This window comes from Tachypleus tridentatus, chromosome 10 (genome assembly GCF_004210375.1).
Source record: "Tachypleus tridentatus isolate NWPU-2018 chromosome 10, ASM421037v1, whole genome shotgun sequence".
Lineage (NCBI taxonomy): Eukaryota > Metazoa > Arthropoda > Merostomata > Xiphosura > Limulidae > Tachypleus > Tachypleus tridentatus.
In genome coordinates this window covers 33,349,360-33,375,214 of record NC_134834.1, presented here as the reverse complement: position 1 = coordinate 33,375,214, position 25,855 = coordinate 33,349,360, and the positions used below count along the sequence as shown (strand labels likewise).

At 35.3% G+C, this 25,855-nt stretch overlaps 1 protein-coding gene across 1 annotated transcript in view; it reads left to right on the top strand.

The window, feature by feature from the left end:
• LOC143228331 (nose resistant to fluoxetine protein 6-like) overlaps positions 1 to 25,791 on the top strand; it is a 37,715-nt gene extending 11,924 nt beyond the window's left edge. Inside the window, exons 2-10 of the mRNA XM_076459600.1 lie at positions 10,410 to 10,645; positions 13,405 to 13,519; positions 14,871 to 14,958; positions 15,767 to 15,867; positions 16,254 to 16,424; positions 20,182 to 20,275; positions 24,617 to 24,709; positions 25,436 to 25,598; positions 25,783 to 25,791. Of these exons, the coding sequence (XP_076315715.1) occupies positions 10,410 to 10,645; positions 13,405 to 13,519; positions 14,871 to 14,958; positions 15,767 to 15,867; positions 16,254 to 16,424; positions 20,182 to 20,275; positions 24,617 to 24,709; positions 25,436 to 25,598; positions 25,783 to 25,791 (1,070 nt within the window). The remainder of the gene's footprint in view (positions 1 to 10,409; positions 10,646 to 13,404; positions 13,520 to 14,870; positions 14,959 to 15,766; positions 15,868 to 16,253; positions 16,425 to 20,181; positions 20,276 to 24,616; positions 24,710 to 25,435; positions 25,599 to 25,782) is intronic.
• The last annotated feature ends 64 nt before the right edge of the window (positions 25,792 to 25,855 follow it).

Sequence of the window (25,855 nt, the reverse complement as noted above, 5' to 3'; positions counted from 1 at the left end):
GATTCTGCTAGATAGAATAGTACCAGTAATCTAGAAGCAGGTTGAGGAATGGGAACTCTGAAGGTTTTTCACTCTTCTGATTTTGCTAGATAGAATACCACCAGTAATCTAGAAGTAAGTTGAGGAATGGGAACTTCTGAAGGTTGTTCACTCTTCTGATTCTGCTAGATAGAATAGTACCAGTAATCTAGAAGCAGGTTGAGGAATGGACACTTCTGAAGGTTTTCACTCTTCTGATTTTGCTAGATAGAATACCACCAGTAATCTAGAAGTAAGTTGAGGAATGGGAACTTCTGAAGGTTGTTCACTCTTCTGATTCTGCTAGATAGAATAGTGCCAGTAATCTAGAAGCAGGTTGAGGAATGGGAACTTCTGAAGGTTGTTCACTTTTCTGATTTTGCTAGATAGAATACCACCAGTAATCTAGAAGTAAGTTGAGGAATGGGAACTTCTGAAGGTTGTTCACTCTTCTGATTTTGCTAGATAGAATACTACCAGTAATCTAGAAGTAAGTTGAGGAATGGGAACTTCTGAAGGTTGTTCACTCTTCTGATTCTGCTAGATAGAATACCACCAGTAATCTAGAAGTAGGTTGAGGAATGGGAACTCTGAAGGTTGTTCACTCTTCTGATTCTGCTAGATAGAATAGTACCAGTAATCTAGAAGCAGGTTGAGGAATGGGAACTTCTGAAGGTTGTTCACTTTTCTGATTTTGCTAGATAGAATACCACCAGTAATCTAGAAGTAAGTTGAGGAATGGGAACTTCTGAAGGTTGTTCACTCTTCTGATTCTGCTAGATAGAATAGTACCAGTAATCTAGAAGCAGGTTGAGGAATGGGGACTTCTGAAGGTTTTTCACTCTTCTGATTTTGCTAGATAGAATACCACCAGTAATCTAGAAGTAAGTTGAGGAATGGGAACTTCTGAAGGTTGTTCACTCTTCTGATTCTGCTAGATAGAATAGTGCCAGTAATCTAGAAGCAGGTTGAGGAATGGGAACTTCTGAAGGTTGTTCACTCTTCTGATTTTGCTAGATAGAATACCACCAGTAATCTAGAAGTAAGTTGAGGAATGGGAACTTCTGAAGGTTGTTCACTCTTCTGATTTTGCTAGATAGAATACTACCAGTAATCTAGAAGTAAGTTGAGGAATGGGAACTTCTGAAGGTTGTTCACTCTTCTGATTCTGCTAGATAGAATACTACCAGTAATCTCGAAGTAGGTTGAGGAATGGGAACTTCTGAAGGTTGTTCACTCTTCTGATTCTGCTAGATAGAATAGTACCAGTAATCTAGAAGCAGGTTGAGGAATGGGAACTTCTGAAGGTTGTTCACTTTTCTGATTTTGCTAGATAGAATACCACCAGTAATCTAGAAGTAAGTTGAGGAATGGGAACTTCTGAAGGTTGTTCACTCTTCTGATTCTGCTAGATAGAATAGTACCAGTAATCTAGAAGCAGGTTGAGGAATGGGGACTTCTGAAGGTTTTCACTCTTCTGATTTTGCTAGATAGAATACCACCAGTAATCTAGAAGTAAGTTGAGGAATGGGAACTTCTGAAGGTTGTTCACTCTTCTGATTCTGCTAGATAGAATAGTACCAGTAATCTAGAAGCAGGTTGAGGAATGGGAACTTCTGAAGGTTGTTCACTTTTCTGATTTTGCTAGATAGAATACCACCAGTAATCTAGAAGTAAGTTGAGGAATGGGAACTTCTGAAGGTTGTTCACTCTTCTGATTCTGCTAGATAGAATAGTACCAGTAATCTAGAAGCAGGTTGAGGAATGGGAACTTCTGAAGGTTTTTCACTCTTCTGATTTTGCTAGATAGAATACCACCAGTAATCTAGAAGTAAGTTGAGGAATGGGAACTTCTGAAGGTTGTTCACTCTTCTGATTCTGCTAGATAGAATAGTACCAGTAATCTAGAAGCAGGTTGAGGAATGGGAACTTCTGAAGGTTTTCACTCTTCTGATTTTGCTAGATAGAATACCACCAGTAATCTAGAAGTAAGTTGAGGAATGGGAACTTCTGAAGGTTGTTCACTCTTCTGATTCTGCTAGATAGAATAGTACCAGTAATCTAGAAGCAGGTTGAGGAATGGACACTTCTGAAGGTTTTTCACTCTTCTGATTTTGCTAGATAGAATACCACCAGTAATCTAGAAGTAAGTTGAGGAATGGGAACTTCTGAAGGTTGTTCACTCTTCTGATTCTGCTAGATAGAATACTACCAGTAATCTAGAAGTAGGTTGAGGAATGGACACTTCTGAAGGTTTTTCACTCTTCTGATTTTGCTAGATAGAATACTACCAGTAATCTAGAAGTAAGTTGAGGAATGGGAACTTCTGAAGGTTGTTCACTCTTCTGATTCTGCTAGATAGAATACTACCAGTAATCTCGAAGTAGGTTGAGGAATGGGAACTTCTGAAGGTTGTTCACTCTTCTGATTCTGCTAGATAGAATACTACCAGTAATCTAGAAGTAGGTTGAGGAATGGACACTTCTGAAGGTTTTTCACTCTTCTGATTTTGCTAGATAGAATACCACCAGTAATCTAGAAGTAAGTTGAGGAATGGGAACTTCTGAAGGTTGTTCACTCTTCTGATTCTGCTAGATAGAATACTACCAGTAATCTAGAAGTAGGTTGAGGAATGGACACTTCTGAAGGTTTTTCACTCTTCTGATTTTGCTAGATAGAATGCTACCAGTAATCTAGAAGTAAGTTGAGGAATGGGAACTTCTGAAGGTTGTTCACTCTTCTGATTCTGCTAGATAGAATACTACCAGTAATCTCGAAGTAGGTTGAGGAATGGGAACTTCTGAAGGTTGTTCACTCTTCTGATTCTGCTAGATAGAATAGTACCAGTAATCTAGAAGCAGGTTGAGGAATGGGAACTTCTGAAGGTTTTTCACTCTTCTGATTTTGCTAGATAGAATACCACCAGTAATCTAGAAGTAAGTTGAGGAATGGGAACTTCTGAAGGTTGTTCACTCTTCTGATTCTGCTAGATAGAATACTACCAGTAATCTAGAAGCAGGTTGAGGAATGGGAACTTCTGAAGGTTTTTCACTCTTCTGATTTTGCTAGATAGAATACCACCAGTAATCTAGAAGTAAGTTGAGGAATGGGAACTTCTGAAGGTTGTTCACTCTTCTGATTTTGCTAGATAGAATACCACCAGTAATCTAGAAGTAAGTTGAGGAATGGGAACTTCTGAAGGTTGTTCACTCTTCTGATTCTGCTAGATAGAATAGTACCAGTAATCTAGAAGCAGGTTGAGGAAAGGGAACTTCTGAAGGTTTTTCACTCTTCTGATTTTGCTAGATAGAATACCACCAGTAATCTAGAAGTAAGTTGAGGAATGGGAACTTCTGAAGGTTGTTCACTCTTCTGATTCTGCTAGATAGAATAGTACCAGTAATCTAGAAGCAGGTTGAGGAATGGGAACTTCTGAAGGTTTTCACTCTTCTGATTTTGCTAGATAGAATACCACCAGTAATCTAGAAGTAAGTTGAGGAATGGGAACTTCTGAAGGTTGTTCACTCTTCTGATTCTGCTAGATAGAATAGTACCAGTAATCTAGAAGCAGGTTGAGGAATGGACACTTCTGAAGGTTTTTCACTCTTCTGATTTTGCTAGATAGAATACCACCAGTAATCTAGAAGTAAGTTGAGGAATGGGAACTTCTGAAGGTTGTTCACTCTTCTGATTTTGCTAGATAGAATACTACCAGTAATCTCGAAGTAGGTTGAGGAATGGGCACTTCTGAAGGTTTTTCACTCTTCTGATTTTGCTAGATAGAATACTACCAGTAATCTCGAAGTAGGTTGAGGAATGGGAACTTCTGAAGGTTGTTCACTCTTCTGATTCTGCTAGATAGAATACTACCAGTAATCTCGAAGTAGGTTGAGGAATGGGCACTTCTGAAGGTTTTTCACTCTTCTGATTTTGCTAGATAGAATACTACCAGTAATCTCGAAGTAGGTTGAGGAATGGGAACTTCTGAAGGTTGTTCACTCTTCTGATTCTGCTAGATAGAATACTACCAGTAATCTAGAAGTAGGTTGAGGAATGGGCACTTCTGAAGGTTTTTCACTCTTCTGATTTTGCTAGATAGAATAGTACCAGTAATCTAGAAACGCACCATCATGTGTGAAATATTGAGATTTACTTGAATATCACGTAGGAAACAATCCTTGGGTGATGGAAAAGTTGAAAAAAAAACATTAAAAGGTTAACGGGCTGTTAATGCACCAAAGTCAGATGTAGGCTTTCCAGAGTTTTAATAAGGTTAATGATCAGATATGTGGGTGAATCTCCATTTTACATTTTGTAGATCAATGAACAGTGGGAGGTGTCTGGTGTTAAAAAGCTGTTAATGGCATACAACGAAAGTTGTTATCGATAGAATCTAGTGAAACTGGTTTTTTGTTGCTAGTGAATTACTTCAAGGATCAGTTGGCCATCTGCTGTTTCTCTTGCATATTAAATAATATTGATATTATTGTAGTATATTTGCAAGGTTTGTGATGGTACTAACTTTGTTATTACTACTTGTATCAAAAATGTTGAAGCAATAAAAATGACATGAGTCATTTGGTTAGCTGGCATTAAGTTGTAGTAATGGCCAAGTAATGCATTTGGTTTATCGTCATTTCGACCAGAGGTTTGATGTAGATTGAAACAACTCGAAAGCGTAAGTGAAGAAAAAAAACATCTTGGTATATGGCGTAAAAGTCATTAAGGCCATTGACGCGTCGTTTTGTATCTAGTGGTAAAATGTGAAGGTGTACTTATATAATAATTGGTAAAATGGAGTAATTACCTATCTATTCTAATCACTGCTTAGGCCTAACTTAAAACACTATGTGCAGTTTTGATCTCCATCGTTAACTTAAATTATGCAAAAGGCATTTTGGAGGTCTAAAACACGTGATTTCAGTGACTAAAGGATTATGTTACAGACATGGATTAAGATATCTCTGTAGATTATTAATGCTAGTATCTAGATTATCCGTTTTTCTCTTAGCATCTGTCACTCAGAGTTGGCTTGCTCAATTGTATAGTGACTTGAAAATGCTACACAGCACACATGGACTATCTCGTTTAAAGATTTCTGTCCTCGAAGGTCACAGTTCCACTTCTGGCTTTAAATTTTAAAGATAAACGTACTCAACTAAATTAGTCGATTATTACCTTACACAAAGCAGGGCATTCACTTAGCATCTAATGAAAGCATTAGATATTTAATAACAAAAGGAAGAAGGCAAGGGGAGGTGTTCAGGTTTAATAACGAAAGGAAGAAGGCCAGGGGGGATGTATAGGTGTAATAACGAAAGGAAGAAGGCCAGGGGAGATGTATAAGTGTAATAACGAAAGAAAGAAGCAAGGGGAGGTGTACAGGTTTAGTAACAAAAGAAAGAAGCAAGGGAAGGTGTACAGGCTTAGTAACAAAAGAAAGAAGGCAAGGGGAGGTGTACAGGTTTAGTAACAAAAGAAAGAAGACAAGGGGAGGTGTACAGGTTTAATAACAAAAGAAAGAAGAAGGGGAGGTGTACAGGTTTAGCAAAAAAAAGGCAAGAGATAGGTGTACAGGTTTAAATAAAAACAAAAGAAGGAGGGAGGTGTACAGGTTTAGTAACAAAAGAAAGAAGGCAAGTGGAGGTGTACAGGTTTAGTAACAAAAGAAAGAAGGCAAGGGGAGGTGTACAGGTTTAGTAACAAAAGAAAGAAGGCAAGTGGAGGTGTACTGGTCCACCAACGAAAGTAAGAAGGCAAGGAGAGGTGTACAGAATTAATAACGAAAGAAATAAGCAAGGGGAAATGTATTGGTTTAATAATGAAATGAAGAAAGCAATTGGAGGTGTATAGGTTAAATAACGAAAGAAAGAAGGCAAGGGGAGGTGTACAGGTTTAATAACGAAAGAAAGAAGCAAGGGGAGGTGTACAGGTTTAATAGCTAAAGGAAGAAGGCAAGGTTATTTTTGCATTTTATATTATTATCGAAGAAAGTTATTGGATAAACGTCTCACATTTGGAACTATGACTTTTTTATCTTTGATGTCATATCATTTTTCCTGCTCCTTCTTTTCCTGAAACAGACAATCGACGTGAGGAGGTATCCTTTCGATAGTTCCAGAGTTACTACTGTCTGAATCCGAAGAAACAGGACTATCGAACACAAGTTTAAGTTTTGTAAAAGGCAAGTGAGAATCTAGTTACGACGGTATAGCTTTTCTAACAGGATAACAAACTCGTGAACTTAGATGCCGCAGCGTTAGTGGGTTTTAAAAGGGGAAACTGAAAGGTTTTTGATACTTGTGGTGGACAGTTTGTTTTTGAATTTCGCACAAAGCTACTCGAGGGCTATCTGTGCTAGCCGTCCATAATTCAGCAGTGTAAGACTAGAGGGAAGGCAGCTAGTTATCACCACCCACCGCCAACTCTTGGGCTACTCTTTTACCAACGAATAGTGGGATTGACCGTCACATTATAACGCCCCCACGGCTGATAGGGCGAGCATGTTTGGCGCGACGGGGATGCAAACCCGCGACCCTCAGATTACGAGTCGCACGCTTGGCCATGCCGGGCCTGTGGTGGACAGAGCACAGCTTTTTCATTGTGTAACTTTGTGCTTAATTTTAACAAACAAATAAAGCTGACACGTTCGTCAAACATAAAGGACTTGTATAAGGTTTTCACTTTTTCTTAAGTGTTTGTGTGTGCGCGTGTGAGAGAGAGACGAAATATAGCATTGATAGCTCTATATATGCATTGTCACCCACTTGTTACTGCAAAGCATATCTCGCTACACACAGATTAGGTTTGCAGGTGAGTAGACATAATATTACTTTTCCAAGAATGTGATAAAAATTAATAATATATTGCTTTTAGTTTGTGATTTTTAATAAGCACAAACTTACACAATGGAATATCCACGTTATGCACAACAGGAAATCCGGTTTTTTAGAGTTATGATCCTCCCGATTTACACCTGAATCACTGGAGGGTAACCACTTGTTATAAGCCTGAAATTAAACTCAGATAAAACACAGATAAAAATTTAAAAAAAAGTTTCCTGAATAAAATATTTGCCAGGAAAGAGATAATTTTTTTTTTTTAATTTTTGGACAATATTTATTTGGGTTTACACATTTTATAGTCCCTCGGTTGCATACCGGCGAGCTTGCTAGCTTATGATGCTGATAGGATTCGAAGCTAGATCCCTGAAATAAGTACACGGTAGAACTTTGTTCTTTATATTTTACATATATTGTTTGTTGGAGCATTTAGAAATAATGTTAATACTGAAAAGTGGTTGTTGCTAAGACACTGTATATAAACGATGTTAAAAGTCTGTAAATAAATCTTTAAGAGTAGAAAGTACAGTTGAAAGATAGAGTAATAGCAAGAGGGAAATAACTCACATTACGTAGAGCAACATCTAAGCTTTGTGAATGAATCCTTATCACTTGGTTTGTTTTGCATTTCGCGCAAAGCTACAGGAGGGTTATCTGTATCAGCCGTCCCCAATATAGCAGTGACAGGCCTAGAGGAAAGACAGCTAATCATCACCACCCGCCGCCAACTCATGGGCTACTCTTTACCACCGAATAGTAGGATTGATCTTCACGTTATAACATCCACACGACTGATAGGGCGAGCATGTTTTGTATGATAGAGTTTCGAACCCGCGACCCGCAAAATTACGAGTCGAGTGCTATAACCACCAGGCCATTTCGGGCACTGCTCTTAATGACTTACGTAATAAAAAAAACAGTGTGTCATCTGTTTATATGTCATCCGATTTCCTTGTGAAATTTTACACAGTATTTTGGAACCAAGGTAACAAATTTTGTCAGGTAAAAAATAACGCCTTTAAGTTGTATGGGGTCAGATGTAGTAATATATTATTGTTCAGTCATCGGCTCATGTTCTAGTAATATATTATTGTTCCATCATCAGCTTGTGTTGTAGTAATGTATTATTGTTTAGTCATCGGCTTGTGTCGTAGTGAAATACTATTGTTTAGTCATGGGCTCGTGTTGTAGTAATATATTATTGTTTAGTTATCGGCTTGTGTTGTAGTAATATATTATTGTTTAGTCATCGGCTTGTGTTGTAGTAATATATTATTGTTTAGTCATCGGCTTGTGTTGTAGTAATATATTATTGTTTAGTCATCGGCTTGTGTCGTAGTGATATACTATTGTTTAGTCATCGGCTCGTGTTGTAGTAATATATTATTGTTTAGTCATCGGCTCGTGTTGTAGTAATATATTATTGTTTAGTCATCGGCTTGTGTTGTAGTAATATATTGCTCTTCCATCATCGGCTCGTGTTGTAGTAATATATTGCTCTTCCATCATCGGCTCGTGTAGTAGTAATATATTGTTGTTCCATCATTTATATTTTATAGCCATAAACCATTATTCGAAGTGTCGAGTTCTGATACATTGTTATTATCTTCATTAACTGTTTGTTGTTGTTGTTTTCAAATTTTGAAAGAATATTCTTCTGGTATTTTGTTGTCCTCTCAGTGGGCCAATACAAATTTAATAAACTGTGTTATTACTGTAATGTGGCTACTAATAGTCACCATATTTTTCTATTAACCTAAAGGAAAACAAACAACAAAACACAGGTTGAGTACAACAAGGACATTGTCCTTCCTTATACACTTACTTCAATTCTTTAACTACTAATACTGAAGAGTAGGTTAAAAGAAGAAACAGAAATCTGTCTGGGGAAGATCCATAATGACTTGGAGTTGAAAAGGTCAAGAGTCAACGGTTCAAGAAATGGCAATTTTGTCTCTGTTCAAAGGAAAACATAACCAAAAATTACACACCCAAAAACAAACCATAACTGTCAAACAGCAAAGCCAATCAAATAAAAACAAACAGTTCTACGAGTAACTATATTTTTCTTTTCCCTTCACCAAGTCCATGATTTGAATTTCGTGCAAAGCAACACGAGAGCTATCTGTTCTAACCGTCCCTAATTTAACAGTGTAAGGCTAGATGGAAAGCAGCTAGCCATCACCATCCACTGCCAACTCTTGGGCTACTCTTTTACCAACTAATAGTGGGATTGACCGAAACATTATAATGCATCCACGACTGAAATGGAGAGCATGTTTCGTGTGATGGGGATTCGAACCCGCGACCCTCGGCTTACGAGTCTAGTGTCTTAACCACCTGGCCATGCCGGGTGCCAAATTTTTCTTAGCCTTTCATTCATCTCGTAAATATGTATTTATTTTACAAATAAGAACATTCTAGTTATCCATAACATTGATGTTTGTTTATTTGGTTTTTCAGTTGGAGTAACTTGTTGTTCACTGTTTTTCTGAAATGTTTACTTCTAAAGTATCCAGCCTACTTGTACAGCTCTCTCCAAACTGTATGAAAAATCTAAGAGTTTATGAAAAAAAAACCAATAAAATAAACGTTGTGTTAACAAATGTTTTATTTCTTTTCGCAGTAAATTACTTGTTATTATAATTATCCAGTTAAACGTTTTCGAACCTTAAGAATAGTATAGCAGTGTATTCATGTACCTTTTAGTCATGTGTGACTATTTATTTCAGATTAAAATATATGAAAATGTTCAACATCATTATTCTTGACTTATTGTTTAACACAAACTGGACTTAACGAGATATATTTATAAACCTAAATAAAATAACGATCTTCAGAATGTAATTTTATTACCTCATTACTTTACTATTAAAACTTCGTCAGAAATACATCAGTTTCCTTTTAGTTCACTAATACAGTTCAGTTACTTACGTTTATACAAATGGGCAAGTTTGGTGTCGTCTAAGGATGCTGTTTGTTCTGATTTGGAATCAAGTAGTTTTAGGTGTCTACACAAAAGGATTAAGGAAATATTACCTGATCAGCTTTGAGCTATATTAAATCAATAGTGGTGAATACGTTTCATGAAGACTGATTTGACTTCACGTATATTGAAATGACCACAAATGGGGAGTAATCGCAACATTACAAACAGCACATTTTAAGTTTATTATATATTTATTACATATTATATTATAAATTATTATATATTTCAAGTTGCTTATTACTATTTTAATAGGCCCGGCATGGCCAAGCGTGTTAAGGCGTTCAACTCGAAATCTGAGGGTCGCGGGTTTGCATCCCCGTCGCGCTAAACATGCTCGCCCTTTCAGCCGTGGGGGCGTTATAATGTCACAATCAATCCCACTATTCGTTGGTAAAAGAGTAGCCCAAGAGTTGGCGGTGGGTGGTGATGACTAGCTGCCTTCCCTCTAGTCTTACACTGCTAACTTAGGGACGGCTAGCCCAGATAGCCCTCGAGTAGCTTTGTGCGAAATTCAAAAACAAACAAACAAATTATTTTAATAATATTTATATTTCTTTCAGTGATTGATTCTAACGGAAGACTTCCAGCTGGACTGTTGGAGGGAACCTTAACCAGCTTAGGATCTTACGATCAGTGTATGGACATCGTCTCTCCTACCAAAGAGTCTAATGTGTCCACTTTCCAAGGACAATATTGTTCTGTTTTTCTACGACTTCCATTACCAGCTCGTTCACCAAAATACAGCAGCATCGTAGTCGGGGTGGAGGCTCTGTCCAATTTCTCAAAACCTGGAGAGGTCAGTTGTTGAGATGTGTTCTTCACAAAGGGAAAAAAAAATCTCACAAAAACTGTTGGATACTACTTTGGTGTTACATGAAAGTAAACTGGCATGTTCCATTTACTACTATAACAATCAAATCTTATATTTATGGAAGACAGTTTGAAGCTTGTCTAGAACTTCTTCCTTAGCTAGTAGTCAGTTTCTTATTTAATAACAATAGGAATCAGGAGTTTGTATCAATTATTCCTAGCGTGTGTTTTACACCTTTACTTAACCACTGAATACTTCGATGCAGAATAATAACACTGGGGAACACTCATTTTGTTGCATTTAAAAAAAGACCTTTCTATAGTCAATTTGAGTGTGTTGATTTCAAATCTGAAGTCGGTTTTTGTCTGCAAGCTACAGATTTTATGCAATTTGACATTTTTATTTATTTTTTAATTTTTCGTTATTATAGGAAATTATAGGAATAGCTTATCAATTTGTTTGTGTATTTTATTCAGGTAGGAATTTGCGTTTGTAACTTTTGCGTTTGTACACTTCATCTGGACAATCTCGTTTAATGCTCCAGCAGTAGTCAGCCATCATACTTTTGTCCCAGCGCCCTTGGTAGCGTTCTTCCATGACCTTTAGGTCTTGGTGGAATCGTTCTCCTTGTTCGTCACTCACAGCCCCAGGTTGTCAGGGAACTTATCAAGGTGGCTGTTCAAAAAATGAAGCTTGATGCTCATGTTGCACCCGAGATCACGAAAAGCGAGGAGCATTCTGTTCACAAGTTCACTGTAGTTCTCCGCCTTATTGTTTCCAAGGAAGTTCTGAACGACTGCCACAAAGGATAACCATGCTGCCTTTTCTAAAGCGGTCATCTTAGCAACAAACTGATCATCACGAATTAGGGTTCGAATCTGTGGGCCATCAAACACGCCTGCTTTGATCTTCTCAAATGATAACCCTGGTAAAGCTGTGATGATGTGATGCGTTTTGAACTGTCTAAAAAGAGTCTCCATTCAGCAGGACTATAGTAAGGTATACCCAGTTCTTTGAGAAGCCCTTGGATGTCAAGGCAGTAAACAAACTGTCTGTCTTCTGAAAAGAAGGTCACTAAAAGCTGGTCACGCTTTCTGAAATATGATACTTTAACAGAGTGATCAACAAGATTTCTGCCTTGTAATCTTGATGCCAAAAGCTCTGCTGCTTTCTTTGAAAGACCTAAATCCCGCACTAAATCATTAAGTTCAGCCTGGGGAAGAGGCTTGGGACGGGGAAAGGTTCAGTGTCTGAAGAACAGTTCTCCGATTGTGTACACTTTTCTGACAATTCACTGTCACAACTGTCTTGTTCGCTTGTATCATGTCCAATGTCTTTATCGTCCAATGAAGGCAAGCCTTTGAAAACTGGAACAGGAACTTCTTCAGAGTGCGGAGCAGGCCGAATAGCTGAGGGAATGTTCGGATACGTAATCTTATGTCGGTTTTCTTCCCAACACCCGTTGTGTTTACCATGCAGAAATAACAGTCAGTTACATGGTTGGTGGGTTCGCGCCAAATCATTGGAACACCAAAAGGCAGACCATTGCGTTTTCCTTTGGTCCAGTCTCGAAGCATTTCCTCACAATTGTGGCACACAACATGAGGAGCCCATTGCTTGTCTTGATCACCAAGATGAACTTCAAAATATGCCTTGTAGGCACGCTTGACGAACGAGGATATGTTACGTCTCTGACGATTGAGTGTGTAGCATCCACATATGTAGCAGAAGGCATCAGGCTTGTTTCTGCAATGATATCTATTTTTGGAAGCCATGTTTGATCTGAAACAAAAGAAGAATGATCAAAATATTAGAAGCTATCTATATATATGGACGTGAAAATGCTTATACATGGTTTACGCAAGTTCACATTTGTACAATTTCAATAACCTCAAATTGCATACAAACTAGAGTTTGTAGAGAAAAACTAATTTCAGATTTGAAATCAGCGCCTAAAACTCCTTCAGAATCAGTTAAAATAACCAATGCAACTCAAAGTTACTGAAAAAGTGTTCCCCTAGTGAAATACATGTAAAAACAAATTAAGATAATAACTGACAATTCTGCAGTTAGGTCCAAAGCGCATGTCCGTAAATTAATGAGATTAATGAGACAGTATTGTGTACTTTGTACAGGGTGGTCCGTAAGTCCCTACCCATCCATATGTTATTATGCCACCCTGTAGTCTAATAGGTTTATTCTGTTGTAACTTTTCACTCACTGTTTGTACTTGCCACAACGTAAGTGCTGTTATACGCAAGCTCAGCATTATTCTGAATAAAGGTTAAAGTAATACACGCTTTACTTTGTGAATGGCTGAATATCGACGTTCACCATCATCCTTCATAAAGAGGTTACTAAACTTTTAAGAAACTTCAAATGTTGCAACAAACTGTTAAACAAACGCAGTGTTCGTTTGATGTTGTGAGGTATACCAACGAAAACCGAGTTATCGTATGGAGGCTTGTTCGAATTACCTAAGGCTTAAGAAATGATGACAACACCTTTCACATAAATTGCTGGATGTTGGCTTGACCTTACAGCCATACGTACCTTAATGATCAACCTAAGTACCAATTTATTTGTTGTTAATTTTTTTTCAATGAGTAGGAATTCGAAACTCACCCACTAAGTTTTCTTTTTCCTTATTGGTTTATCAATCGGCGGGAATATTTCGTATAACTGTATATTTTATAAAAGGAAAAAAATATTCATTTTTTCTCAAAATTCAAATATTTTTCTAGGTGTTTCACGATTTGGCCCAGAATGCCCAATTTTTCTATTCAGTGCCATTACGTCTAGGAATTTGTGTACCGTCAACATGTTCACGATTGGAAGTTCAAAAAGCTGTCACTATAGGTATGTTTCTCTGTTTCTTTTTTACTTTGACTTGCTTGTTTGGAATTAAACACAAAGCTACACAATGGGCTATCTGTACTCTGCCCTCCACGGGTATCGAACCCTGTTTCTAGTGGTGTGAGACCGCAAACATATCGCTGTGCTACTGGGGGTCTTTACGTTTGCAGTAGAATACACCATTCTGATATAGTTTTGTTCCTATGGTTTTTGGAAGAGAAACTTTATCCGCTTTGGAATAAATACCCTTATGATGTTTTGACGCGTCAATATCTTATGTGACAGAATGAAATTACAAAGAGTAGTGGGAAAAATCTATACACATTGTATTATTATGTCGAAAAATATCGAAACACAGACGAATACTTATCTGTGTATCAATCTAATACATTAATTCTTTTTTACAACAGAGCAGTTAGGGGATGTTAAAGAGACAGACAAACTTACTGTTTCTTTTCATACAGATTGGTTCCATTCACAGAGATCCTCAGTGGGACAGCGATATGTCTGGTGACTCAAAACGATAAAAATTGGGTTTTGATATCTGTTGTGGGCAGAATATCCACGAGTCAGTCTGGAACTTGATACATATATTAAGTGACATCTGGTGTCACCAACCAACAGTAATATTGTTAAATAGAAATCAAAAATGAAGTATAGAAACCTTCGTTGTGGTTTAACCAAACCTACAACTGTAAGTAACGAAGATAATGATTGGTAGACTGTAAATACCAAGGTTAAATGTAGTTATACTAAAAGTAACAGGACCAAATGCAGTTGGATGGTTTGCGTTATTATTATTTGTTTTATACAAAGGCAAACAAACCACGCAAAGTTGTTAAATAGAATTTATCGAAATAGGCAGCTGGGCCTTACTAGTTCAAACCTTTTTTTCCTGATTCGTGTTATTCAATCAATCTTTGCTTGTTTATAATACACTGTTAGACAAATAGTTTGACTTTTGTAGTACTTTGTATGGCATGAGGTTCCAAGCGACGCTGTTGATAATAGAAGTTAAGCCTACTTATCATTTATTGTACTTTTAAAACATAGTAGTTTCAAAACGGATAAATTTTTCTATGATTTACTTTTTTACAAAATACAGAATATAAAATAAAACTTTAGAAGTTGTTCAGTTTCATTATTTTTATTAATTAATTTTTTAATTCACTAAACATTGGAGTTTACAGGATCTGCGAGATTTCCTTGATAGCAGATTATATCAAATATAATCTAATAATAATGGTATTATTAACTTAAACAGTGGTAAAACACTGCTTGTTTAACGTTTATGTATTGTACCGCCTTTATAACCTCAAATGGAATCACTTATAGGAAAATCTTTATGTTACAGCAAGTGACTGGTTGAAAACAAAAGGAATTGTTCAGAACTGTGAAGTGAAGACGTCTGTCCAAGTAACAGCTCGACAGGTGGTATCTCTGTAAGTAACTCTTACATTAGAAATTTACGTGCAAAACACAATAGCTTTGTCTAGGACGTTCTATTTCATGTCCTTCAATAGAGAAAGAGCTTTTATTTGTTTGTTTGTTCTATTTTTCATAAAATATTTTCGGGCTGTATAAAATCTCAACTCTTTTAAAATTATACAGTAAATGTTTTCTCTCTACAAATAGATTATGTTCCTTAACACATGTTACTGATGACTTATCCCTAGGGCCCGGCACGACCAAGTGTGTTAAGGCGTTTGTCTCGTAATCCAAGGGTCGCGGGTTCGAATCCCGGTCGCGCCAAACATGCTCGCCCTCCCAGCCGTGGGGGCGTTATAATGTTACGGTCATTCCCACTATTCGTTGGTAAAAGAGTAGCCCAAGAGTTGGCGGTGGGTGGTGATGACAAGCTGCCTTTCCTCTATTCTTACACTGCTAAATTAGGGACGGCTAGCACAGGTGGCCCTCGAGCAGCTTTGCGCGAAATTAAAAACAAACAAACAAAGACTCATCCCTCTGCCACCAAATGGCGCAGATCTATGTCTGGGGACTTACAACTCTAGAAATCGGGTTTCGATACCCGTGATGGGCAGAGTACAGATAGCACTTTCCGTAGTTTTGTGTTTAACTTCAAACAGACATTTTCTTTTACTTTAACACATGTTAGTTGTGACTTATTTTAACACGTGTTTATTCACTTTTCCTCATTGACTCATTTTTTTAAGCTATCCGTCTACCCTAACACAATGTTAAAGTCTATATACACAACATACGATATAATTTGTTTTTATTATTTTCCAGGTGCATTTTATCTTCTCTCGTGTTGCTTGTTTTGTCCGGGACAATTCTGGATCTTCAAAGGAATATCCTGCAACCAGAAACAGGAGAAGCATTAAAATCTGGTAAAAATTATATCATTTGGTATTTATATATCCAGATGAGATCAATAGTAAAATGTTCAGGCTTATAAGAACATACTACTGTCAAAGAGTTAATCATAAATATCCAACTTGAATATTACACTCAGTTCTGTTATGATTAATGTAATAACACTGATACGTGGTAACTGGTAGTGTTTATTCATAATCACTTTATTAATATGAAAGGTGCTTGATACGTAAATACTTTAACTAATAACTCTATAACATTTTATCAATATGGTAATGAATATTTTCTTCCATCAGAACATTCAACACTCCACACATAGTTGGTCAATTATCTATAGCTACATACAGTGTTAGATATTTTTAACTTACTTAAGTTCACTGTTGTTTTGTTGTTATATCAGGTTTCGCTGTGGAACTTCTTCTCTGTTTTTCTCTCTATACCAACACGTTAAAGTTATTCTCTACTAAATCCTCACAACACACAATGAAAGCTATTTGTGGAATTCGGTTTATAACCATAAACTGGATCATTCTGGCTCATACACTCAGCGACTTTGATATTGGCATGATGGGTAAGTATTGTAACTTTTTTATTATTATTTAAATTTTTATATTAATTCAGGCAGCATTTCGCGTGACTGTCGGAAGTGGTTGTTTTCTTTTTAATTTTGCGTAAGGCTACACGAGGGCCATCTGCGCTAGCCGTCCCTAATTTAGCAGCGTAAGAATACTTCACATGGAATCCTATTCCTGATATTTTTGCACACAATCTATATATATATATACACAAGTAAAATATGTTGTATGTTTGTCCGCTAACTCCCCGCTCATTGTTTGACCACTGTCCACTAAACCTGGTATGGTCACCTCTACGATCCTCAGAAGAAACTAGAGGGGGGGGGGGTGATAAAATCTATCTCTACATATGTCACGTCAACAACATTGGGTACATAATAGTTCGATTAGATTTGAGGGTGGGTCGGTAGAGATCATGATGAGTAATAATTTCGAATCAGTTACACGTGCTCCCAACACGTGGTATTACTCGCGCATAATAACTGTTTAAATTTAACAATTACGTTTTGCTTGGTTGTCAAAGAAATACGTTGACGCAACTTCACTAAATTTTCCTAATCGGAATTCTCGGCGACTACCATATAATAACCCGAGTGGTTTAGTCTCAGCGCGCTCAAATTTGCAAATACTCATTACATTTGGTAGTTATTACTATGGATTTTCAATGTGATGTATCACGAAGCTCTAATTTAGGTTGTGAAAGTTTTGTCTTTGCAAATCATAAGCGTAAATAAAAATTAGAACATTATGAAAATTGATTTTATTTTTTTTAAATGTTCATAAAATAAATGAGTTTTTAAAACCTTATTGCATGTGATTTCGATACCTATACAGAGAGTAGGTAATTCGTCTGGTTTTTGAATAATCGTTGGTCATCGCGGCCTGGCATGGCCAGGTGTTTAAGGCACTCTACTCGTAATTCGAGGGTCGCAGGTTCGAATCCCCGTCACATCGAACATGCTCGCCCTTTGAGCAGTGGGGGGCGTTATAATGTTATGGTCAATTTCACTATTCGTTGGTAAAAGAACAGCCTAAGAGTTGGCGGTGGGTGGTGGTGACTTATGTAGATGCAAAGAACTTTTTCAAACGTTATAGTTTGCTAACACCATTCGTGTGTACATAACCACCAGATGGTGTTTCTAAATTCAAGGCCCGGCATGGCCAAGCGTGTTAAAGCGTGCGACTCGTAATCTGAAAGTCTCGGGTTCGCATCCCCGTCTCGCCAAACATGATCGCCCTTTCAGCCGTGGGGGCGTTATAATGTGACGGTCAATCCCACTATTCGTTGGTAAAAGAGTAGCCCAAGAGTTGGCGGTGGGTGGTGATGACTAGCTGCTTTGCCTCTGGTCTTATACTACTAAATTAGGGACGGCTAGCACAGATAGCCCTCGAGTAGCTTTGTGCGAAATTTAAAACAAACAAACAAACAAAAAATTTAAATTCGATGTATTTGTGTATAGGTTTGTTTGACTGCTAATCATATTGTCATGCCATTGGCTAATAGCATCATTTCTAAAACTACAAAAGTAACTAATGGTTTGATTCAGAGACCGAAGATTTACAATAGGTGAAGCTATTTGTGTTTCAAAATTGTACTCATTTTGAAAGTCATTGGTCCAAATCAGGTATTACTTGAAAATTATTGGTCTGCGTCATGTTCTCAAAAGGCTTAGAATGTAAATAAATTTTATGTTATCAACTTGAACAATAATATATTGTGTTTTTCATTCGGTGTTTAAGGCCTAACGTTCTATTCTTTGTTTCTCAGGCAACAGGTTTTATGGAAATTGTATTTTAAGGTCCGATTGCAATACATTCTGGAAAATTCAGTTAAAACGTAGGAATCGTCTGGTTTTATATTTCAGTAAACTAAATCTACTAAGAAATATAATATAAGAAAAATCACGGCTCAAATCAAGTGAATTGTGTGAAAATTCCAATGTATCGATTAATACCTATTGATTGAATAAATAAAAACAATTTAAATAAAAATTAAAAAACTGAAATTTTAAAAGATTTCAGAACCAGTAGGTAACGATAGAAAATACACATTAAGAGAAAGTCGAAACAGTAACATTTTCTCACATCGTTTTAAACGGTAATGTTCTTTTCATTCATAATTCAAGAGCTTTTCACTCTTTCATTGTTAAATCGACATTTCTCTTCTCTGTTATTGTTAAATCAACAGTTATCCACTCTATCATTGTTAAATAAAACATTTCTTCACTCTTTCATTGTTAAATCAACATTTTTCCACTCTTTCATTGTTAAATCCTCATTTCTTTCTTCACTCTGTCATTATTAAATCAACATTTCTTCAGTCTTTCATTGTTAAATCAACAGTTCCCCACTCTTTCATTGTTAAATCGACATTTTTCCTCTCTGTTATTGTTAAATCAACATTTCTTCACTCTGTCACTATTAAATCAACAGTTCTTCACTCTTCTAGTGCTAAACCAATATCTTTTTCATTCTTCTATTGTTAAATGAACAGTTCTCCATTCTTTTATTGTTAAATTAACAAGGGCGTATTCTTTTAATGTTAAATCAGCAGACCCCAACTCGGAATCATGTGAAGAGATAATAAGTAATATGTCTTATCAAGAAAGGCTCGGCATGACCAGGTGGTTAGTCGTAATCTGAAGGTCTCGGGTTCGAATTCGCGTCACACCAAACATGCTCGCTCTTTCAGCCGTGGAGACGTTATAATGTTAAGGTCAAGCCAACTATTCATTGGTAAAAGAGTAGTTCAAGAGTTGGCGGTGGGTGGTGATGACTAGCTGCCTCTAGTCTTACACTGCTAAATTAGGGACGGCTAGCGCAGCTAGCCCTCGAGTAGCTTTAAGCGAAATTCAAAACAAAAAAACAAAAAACCTTTATTGTAGACTGTTCAGAATAAAACTATGTATAAGTTTCTGTAGCGTAAACTTCGTAAACAGTTTTTAAGAGGGCCCGGCATGGCCTAGCGCAATAAGCCGTGCGCTTCGTAATCTGAGGGTCGCGAGTTCGCGCCCGAGTCGCGTCAAACATGCTCGCCCTCCCAGCCGTGGGGGCGTTATAAGGTTACGGTCAATCCCACTATTCGTTGGCAAAAGAGTAGCCCAAGAGTTGGCGGTGAGTGGTGATGACTAGCTGCTAAATTAGGGACGGCTAGGTCAGATAGCCCTCGAGTAGCTTTGTGCGAAATTCCAAACAAACAAACAAACAAAAAACAGTTTTTAAGAATTGAAATTATTCGTTTCATTTGTCTGTTTCGCAAACAAACAGGACAGATTATCAACTGAGTGTTATTTAATTTATTCGTTTTGAATGAGATAATTAAACATATTTATCTTCTTGTCAAATAATTAATTGGTGTTAAAAATTTCTAAAGATTTCACAATGTTCAAACTATTTTACAGTATTTGCCAATAATATGTATTACACTAATTCTGTTTATAGCATACTGATATGATGTTTCTCTGGATATTTTCAAGAACAAATTTAATAACAACAAACTATATTAATTAGTTGCTATAACACGTAGCATCCAACCATCAATATTTAACGATTTAAGCCTATTTTTTACTAACGACCACGTGTTTTACTTCAGATTGATAATTATCGCAGGTTACATAATAAATACTTTTATGTAAGATACTGTATTTCTAATGAAAACAATCACGGTCTGTACAATTATACAGCTGTATATAACAAACTAAAACTATGTTACCGTGAACACATTTCACTACTAACTGAGGAACTCTTTGTCAGGTGGTCTGTTTCACACAAAGGAACAAGTGGGAGACATTGACAAGCAGTTTGTGTTTCAGGCCAGTTTGAGTGTAGATACATTCTTCTGTATAACGTAAGTTGTTTGTGTTAGTTTTTAATAATAATAAGTGTAGAACAAGTCTGTGTCCATACGTGACGTGCTGTAGTTCTTTTATGTTGACATGACTGTGTTTATTTTAACCTGTGTGAAAATTATACCTTTGTAAATGTAATATACGAAATAATAGAATGTAGCAACACTATATTTCAGGTTTTTAACGGTTACAAAGTGGTAAGTGTAAATAGATACACAGTGTTAACAAGAAGAAACTTCAGTAGAAAACACTGACGTGTTCAGTTTGTTTGTATTTTAATAAAATATTTCTCACTGGATAAAGAAAATCCTTTAGTTATATAAGAGTTACTATAGAATACCAGTTTGTAGTAGTTGTGTTTTAAAGAATAGAATGTAACATGGACTAGAGGTGAAACTTTTAGTTACTGTAGTAACGTACTTAAATACTAATTACACGAAGGTTAAAGAATAACTTTATCATCTCTATGGTAACATTTTAACAAGAACTTCACTACAACCTAATAGATTATGAAATAATTACTTTTTATTAGTTTGTGTAAGAACTGCAGGACAAACTAATAAACTTTGTGGTGACTTAACTTTGATTCTATGAGCAGTATAGTAGAATCTGATGGACTCTGTAATAACATTCTTAAGTTTGATTCTATGATCAGTATAGTAGAGTCTGATGGACTCTGTAATAACATTCTTAACTTTGATTCTATGATCAGTATAATAGAGTCTGATGGACTCTGTAATAACATTCTTAACTTTGATTCTATGATCAGTATAGTAGAATATGATGGACTCTGTAATAACATTCTTAACTTTGATTCTGTGAGCAGTATAGTAAAATCTGATGGACTCTGTAATAACATTCTTAACTTTGATTCTATGATCAGTATAGTAGAGTCTGATGGACTCTGTAATAACATTCTTAACTTTGATTCTATGATCAGTATAATAGAGTCTGATGGACTCTGTAATAACATTCTTAACTTTGATTCTATGATCAGTATAGTAGAATCTGATGGACTCTATAATAACATTCTTAACTTTGATTCTATGATCAGTATAGTAGAATCTGATGGACTCTGTAATAACATTCTTAACTTTAATTCTGTGATCAGTATAGTAGAATCTGATGGACTCTGTAATAACATTCTTAACTTTGATTCTATGATCAGTATAGTAGAATATGATGGACTCTGTAATAACATTCTTAACTTTGATTCTATGATCAGTATAGTAGAATCTGATGGACTCTGTAATAACATTCTTAACTTTGATTCTATGATCAGTATAGTAGAATCTGATGGACTCTGTAATAACATTCTTAACTTTGATTCTATGATCAGTATAGTAGAATCTGATGGACTCTGTAATAACATTCTTAACTTTGATTCTATGATCAGTATAGTAGAATCTGATGGACTCTGTAATAACATTCTTAAGTTTGATTCTATGATCAGTATAGTAGAGTCTGATGGACTCTGTAATAACATTCTTAACTTTGATTCTATGTTCAGTATAGTAGAATCTGATGGACTCTGTAATAACATTCTTAACTTTGATTCTATGATCAGTATAGTAGAATATGATGGACTCTGTAATAACATTCTTAACTTTGATTCTATGATCAGTATAGTAGAATCTGATGGACTCTGTAATAACATTCTTAACTTTGATTCTATGATCAGTATAGTAGAATATGATGGACTCTGTAATAACATTCTTAACTTTGATTCTATGATCAGTATAGTAGAATCTGATGGACTCTGTAATAACATTCTTAACTTTGATTCTATGATCAGTATAGTAGAATCTGATGGACTCTGTAATAACATTCTTAACTTTGATTCTATGATCAGTATAGTAGAATATGATGGACTCTGTAATAACATTCTTAACTTTAATTCTATGATCAGTATAGTAGAATCTGATGGACTCTGTAATAACATTCTTAACTTTAATTCTATGATCAGTATAGTAGAATGTGATGGACTCTATAATAACATTCTTAACTTTGATTCTATGATCAGTATAGTAGAATCTGATGGACTCTGTAATAACATTCTTAACTTTGATTCTATGATCAGTATAGTAGAATCTGATGGACTCTGTAATAACATTCTTAACTTTGATTCTATGATCAGTATAGTAGAATCTGATGGACTCTGTAATAACATTCTTAACTTTGATTCTATGATCAGTATAGTAGAATCTGATGGACTCTGTAATAACATTCTTAACTTTGATTCTATGATCAGTATAGTAGAATATGATGGACTCTGTAATAACATTCTTAACTTTGATTCTATGATCAGTATAGTAGAATCTGATGGACTCTGTAATAACATTCTTAACTTTGATTCTATGATCAGTATAGTAGAATCTGATGGACTCTGTAATAACATTCTTAACTTTGATTCTATGATCAGTATAGTAGAATATGATGGACTCTGTAATAACATTCTTAACTTTGATTCTATGATCAGTATAGTAGAATCTGATGGACTCTGTAATAACATTCTTAACTTTGATTCTATGATCAGTATAGTAGAGTCTGATGGACTCTGTAATAACATTCTTAACTTTGAATTCTATGATCAGTATAGTAGAATATGATGGACTCTGTAATAACATTCTTAACTTTGATTCTATGATCAGTATAGTAGAATCTGATGGACTCTGTAATAACATTCTTAACTTTGATTCTATGAGCAGTATAGTAGAGTCTGATGGACTCTGTAATAACATTCTTAACTTTAATTCTATGAGCAGTATAGTAGAATCTGATGGACTCTGTAATAACATTCTTAACTTTGATTCTATGATCAGTATAGTAGAATATGATGGACTCTGTAATAACATTCTTAACTTTGATTCTATGATCAGTATAGTAGTTATCTGATGGACTCTGTAATAACATTCTTAACTTTGATTCTATGATCAGTATAGTAGAATATGATGGACTCTGTAATAACATTCTTAACTTTGATTCTATGATCAGTATAGTAGAATATGATGGACTCTGTAATAACATTCTTAACTTTAATTCTGTGATCAGTATAGTAGAATCTGATGGACTCTGTAATAACATTCTTAACTTTGATTCTATGATCAGTATAGTAGAATATGATGGACTCTGTAATAACATTCTTAACTTTAATTCTATGATCAGTATAGTAGAATCTGATGGACTCTGTAATAACATTCTTAACTTTAATTCTATGATCAGTATAGTAGAATGTGATGGACTCTGTAATAACATTCTTAACTTTGATTCTATGATCAGTATAGTAGAATCTGATGGACTCTGTAATAACATTCTTAACTTTGATTCTATGATCAGTATAGTAGAATCTGATGGACTCTGTAATAACATTCTTAAGTTTGATTCTATGATCAGTATAGTAGAGTCTGATGGACTCTGTAATAACATTCTTAACTTTGATTCTATGTTCAGTATAGTAGAATCTGATGGACTCTGTAATAACATTCTTAACTTTGATTCTATGATCAGTATAGTAGAATATGATGGACTCTGTAATAACATTCTTAACTTTGATTCTATGATCAGTATAGTAGAATCTGATGGACTCTGTAATAACATTCTTAACTTTGATTCTATGATCAGTATAGTAGAATATGATGGACTCTGTAATAACATTCTTAACTTTGATTCTATGATCAGTATAGTAGAATATGATGGACTCTGTAATAACATTCTTAACTTTGATTCTATGATCAGTATAGTAGAATCTGATGGACTCTGTAATAACATTCTTAACTTTAATTCTATGAGCAGTATAGTAGAATATGATGGACTCTGTAATAACATTCTTAACTTTGATTCTATGATCAGTATAGTAGAATCTGATGGACTCTGTAATAACATTCTTAACTTTGATTCTATGAGCAGTATAGTAGAGTCTGATGGACTCTGTAATAACATTCTTAACTTTGATTCTATGATCAGTATAGTAGAGTCTGATGGACTCTGTAATAACATTCTTAACTTTAATTCTATGATCAGTATAGTAGAATGTGATGGACTCTGTAATAACATTCTTAACTTTAATTCTATGAGCAGTATAGTAGAATCTGATGGACTCTGTAATAACATTCTTAACTTTGATTCTATGATCAGTATAGTAGAATATGATGGACTCTGTAATAACATTCTTAACTTTGATCTTATGATCACTATAGTTGAATATGATGGACCCAGTAATAACATTCTTAACTTTGATTCTATGATCAGTATAGTAGAATAGTTTTATCGTTAGTTTCAACAAAGTTGTTTTTAATTACTAAATTTCTCGTATAATTAAACTTCATAACGTTTCTTTCCAGGGGGTTTCTTACTATGTATTATGTGTGGGTGCATACTGATGGGAAAGCAAGGAATTTCGTAATTTCGAAATTCATTTTTCTCAGATATTTTAGGTAAGTTAGAGAATAACTATTTCCGGTAATTGTAATTCACTGAAACAATGAAAATAATAATAACATTTCGAATCAACTACGATTTTCTTGAATGTTATTAGTTAAACATGTTAGTGAAAATGTGCATGTTGATTTTGGTTTCACATTTTTTAATAAAGCAACTTATTCAATATGCTAAAGCTTTACGTCACATTTCTCTACCTGAATTTCTAACATTAAAAGTTAAGTAATTTGTTAATACTTAAACTAATGTATAGATGTTCAATTGAATTTCTAAACTTATTTTAAATAGTTTTCATTGTTTTATTATAGGTTAGTGAAGCATTTGAAATTAGCGTGTTTTTAGATACCTACAAATAAATACAGTTAATCACTTCAGATGGAGACACAAGAGGTTATAAATGGTATAAGACCATAAGTGCTGGATTTCAAAGAACAGTTTTATTGGTTTACGAATATTGTAGATGTAAATTAAATTTTAAAAATTTTTGGCTACACTTTGATTGTGTTGTTATAGGTTACAGGAGCTTTTAAAAATATGTTTTTATTTCGTTACAAACAACATGGTGAATCTCTCCATACAATTTTGAGAGGGACACAACTGTATAAGTGTTAGGTTTATTGGATTTAGAATATTGATAGTATAAAGTCATGATGGTTTTGTTGATTGAATTTCAAGTTTCGAATTTTTTTTACGAATAAAATATATTTAATTTTTTACTGAAGACTTACTCCACCTGTCGTCCTTGTTTTGTGTTTCGTATTTCTTCTGCCTTTTTTCGGCTCGGGACCAAACTGGTCAAATATCGTTGTGCCGTATGTTGAAGGTTGCTACTCCACCTGGTGGCGGAATCTTCTATACATCAACTCTTTGTACAAACCTGAACAGGTGAGAATATTTGATTCGTACGTTGATAACATATCATATGTGTCATCACGTATTGTATCTGAATTATGTGTATATAAATTTGACCCTTCAGTTTCTCTTGTATTAGCACGTAAAATCGTACACACATCCGTTCTTTAAAACTGATTTGCTTTTATGGTTTCTTTGTACATTTTTAAACCTGCAGAGCCAGTAAAGAATGAACCTAAATAACCAGTGAATACTAAACTTGCAGAAACAATAAAGGCTGAACTTAGGGG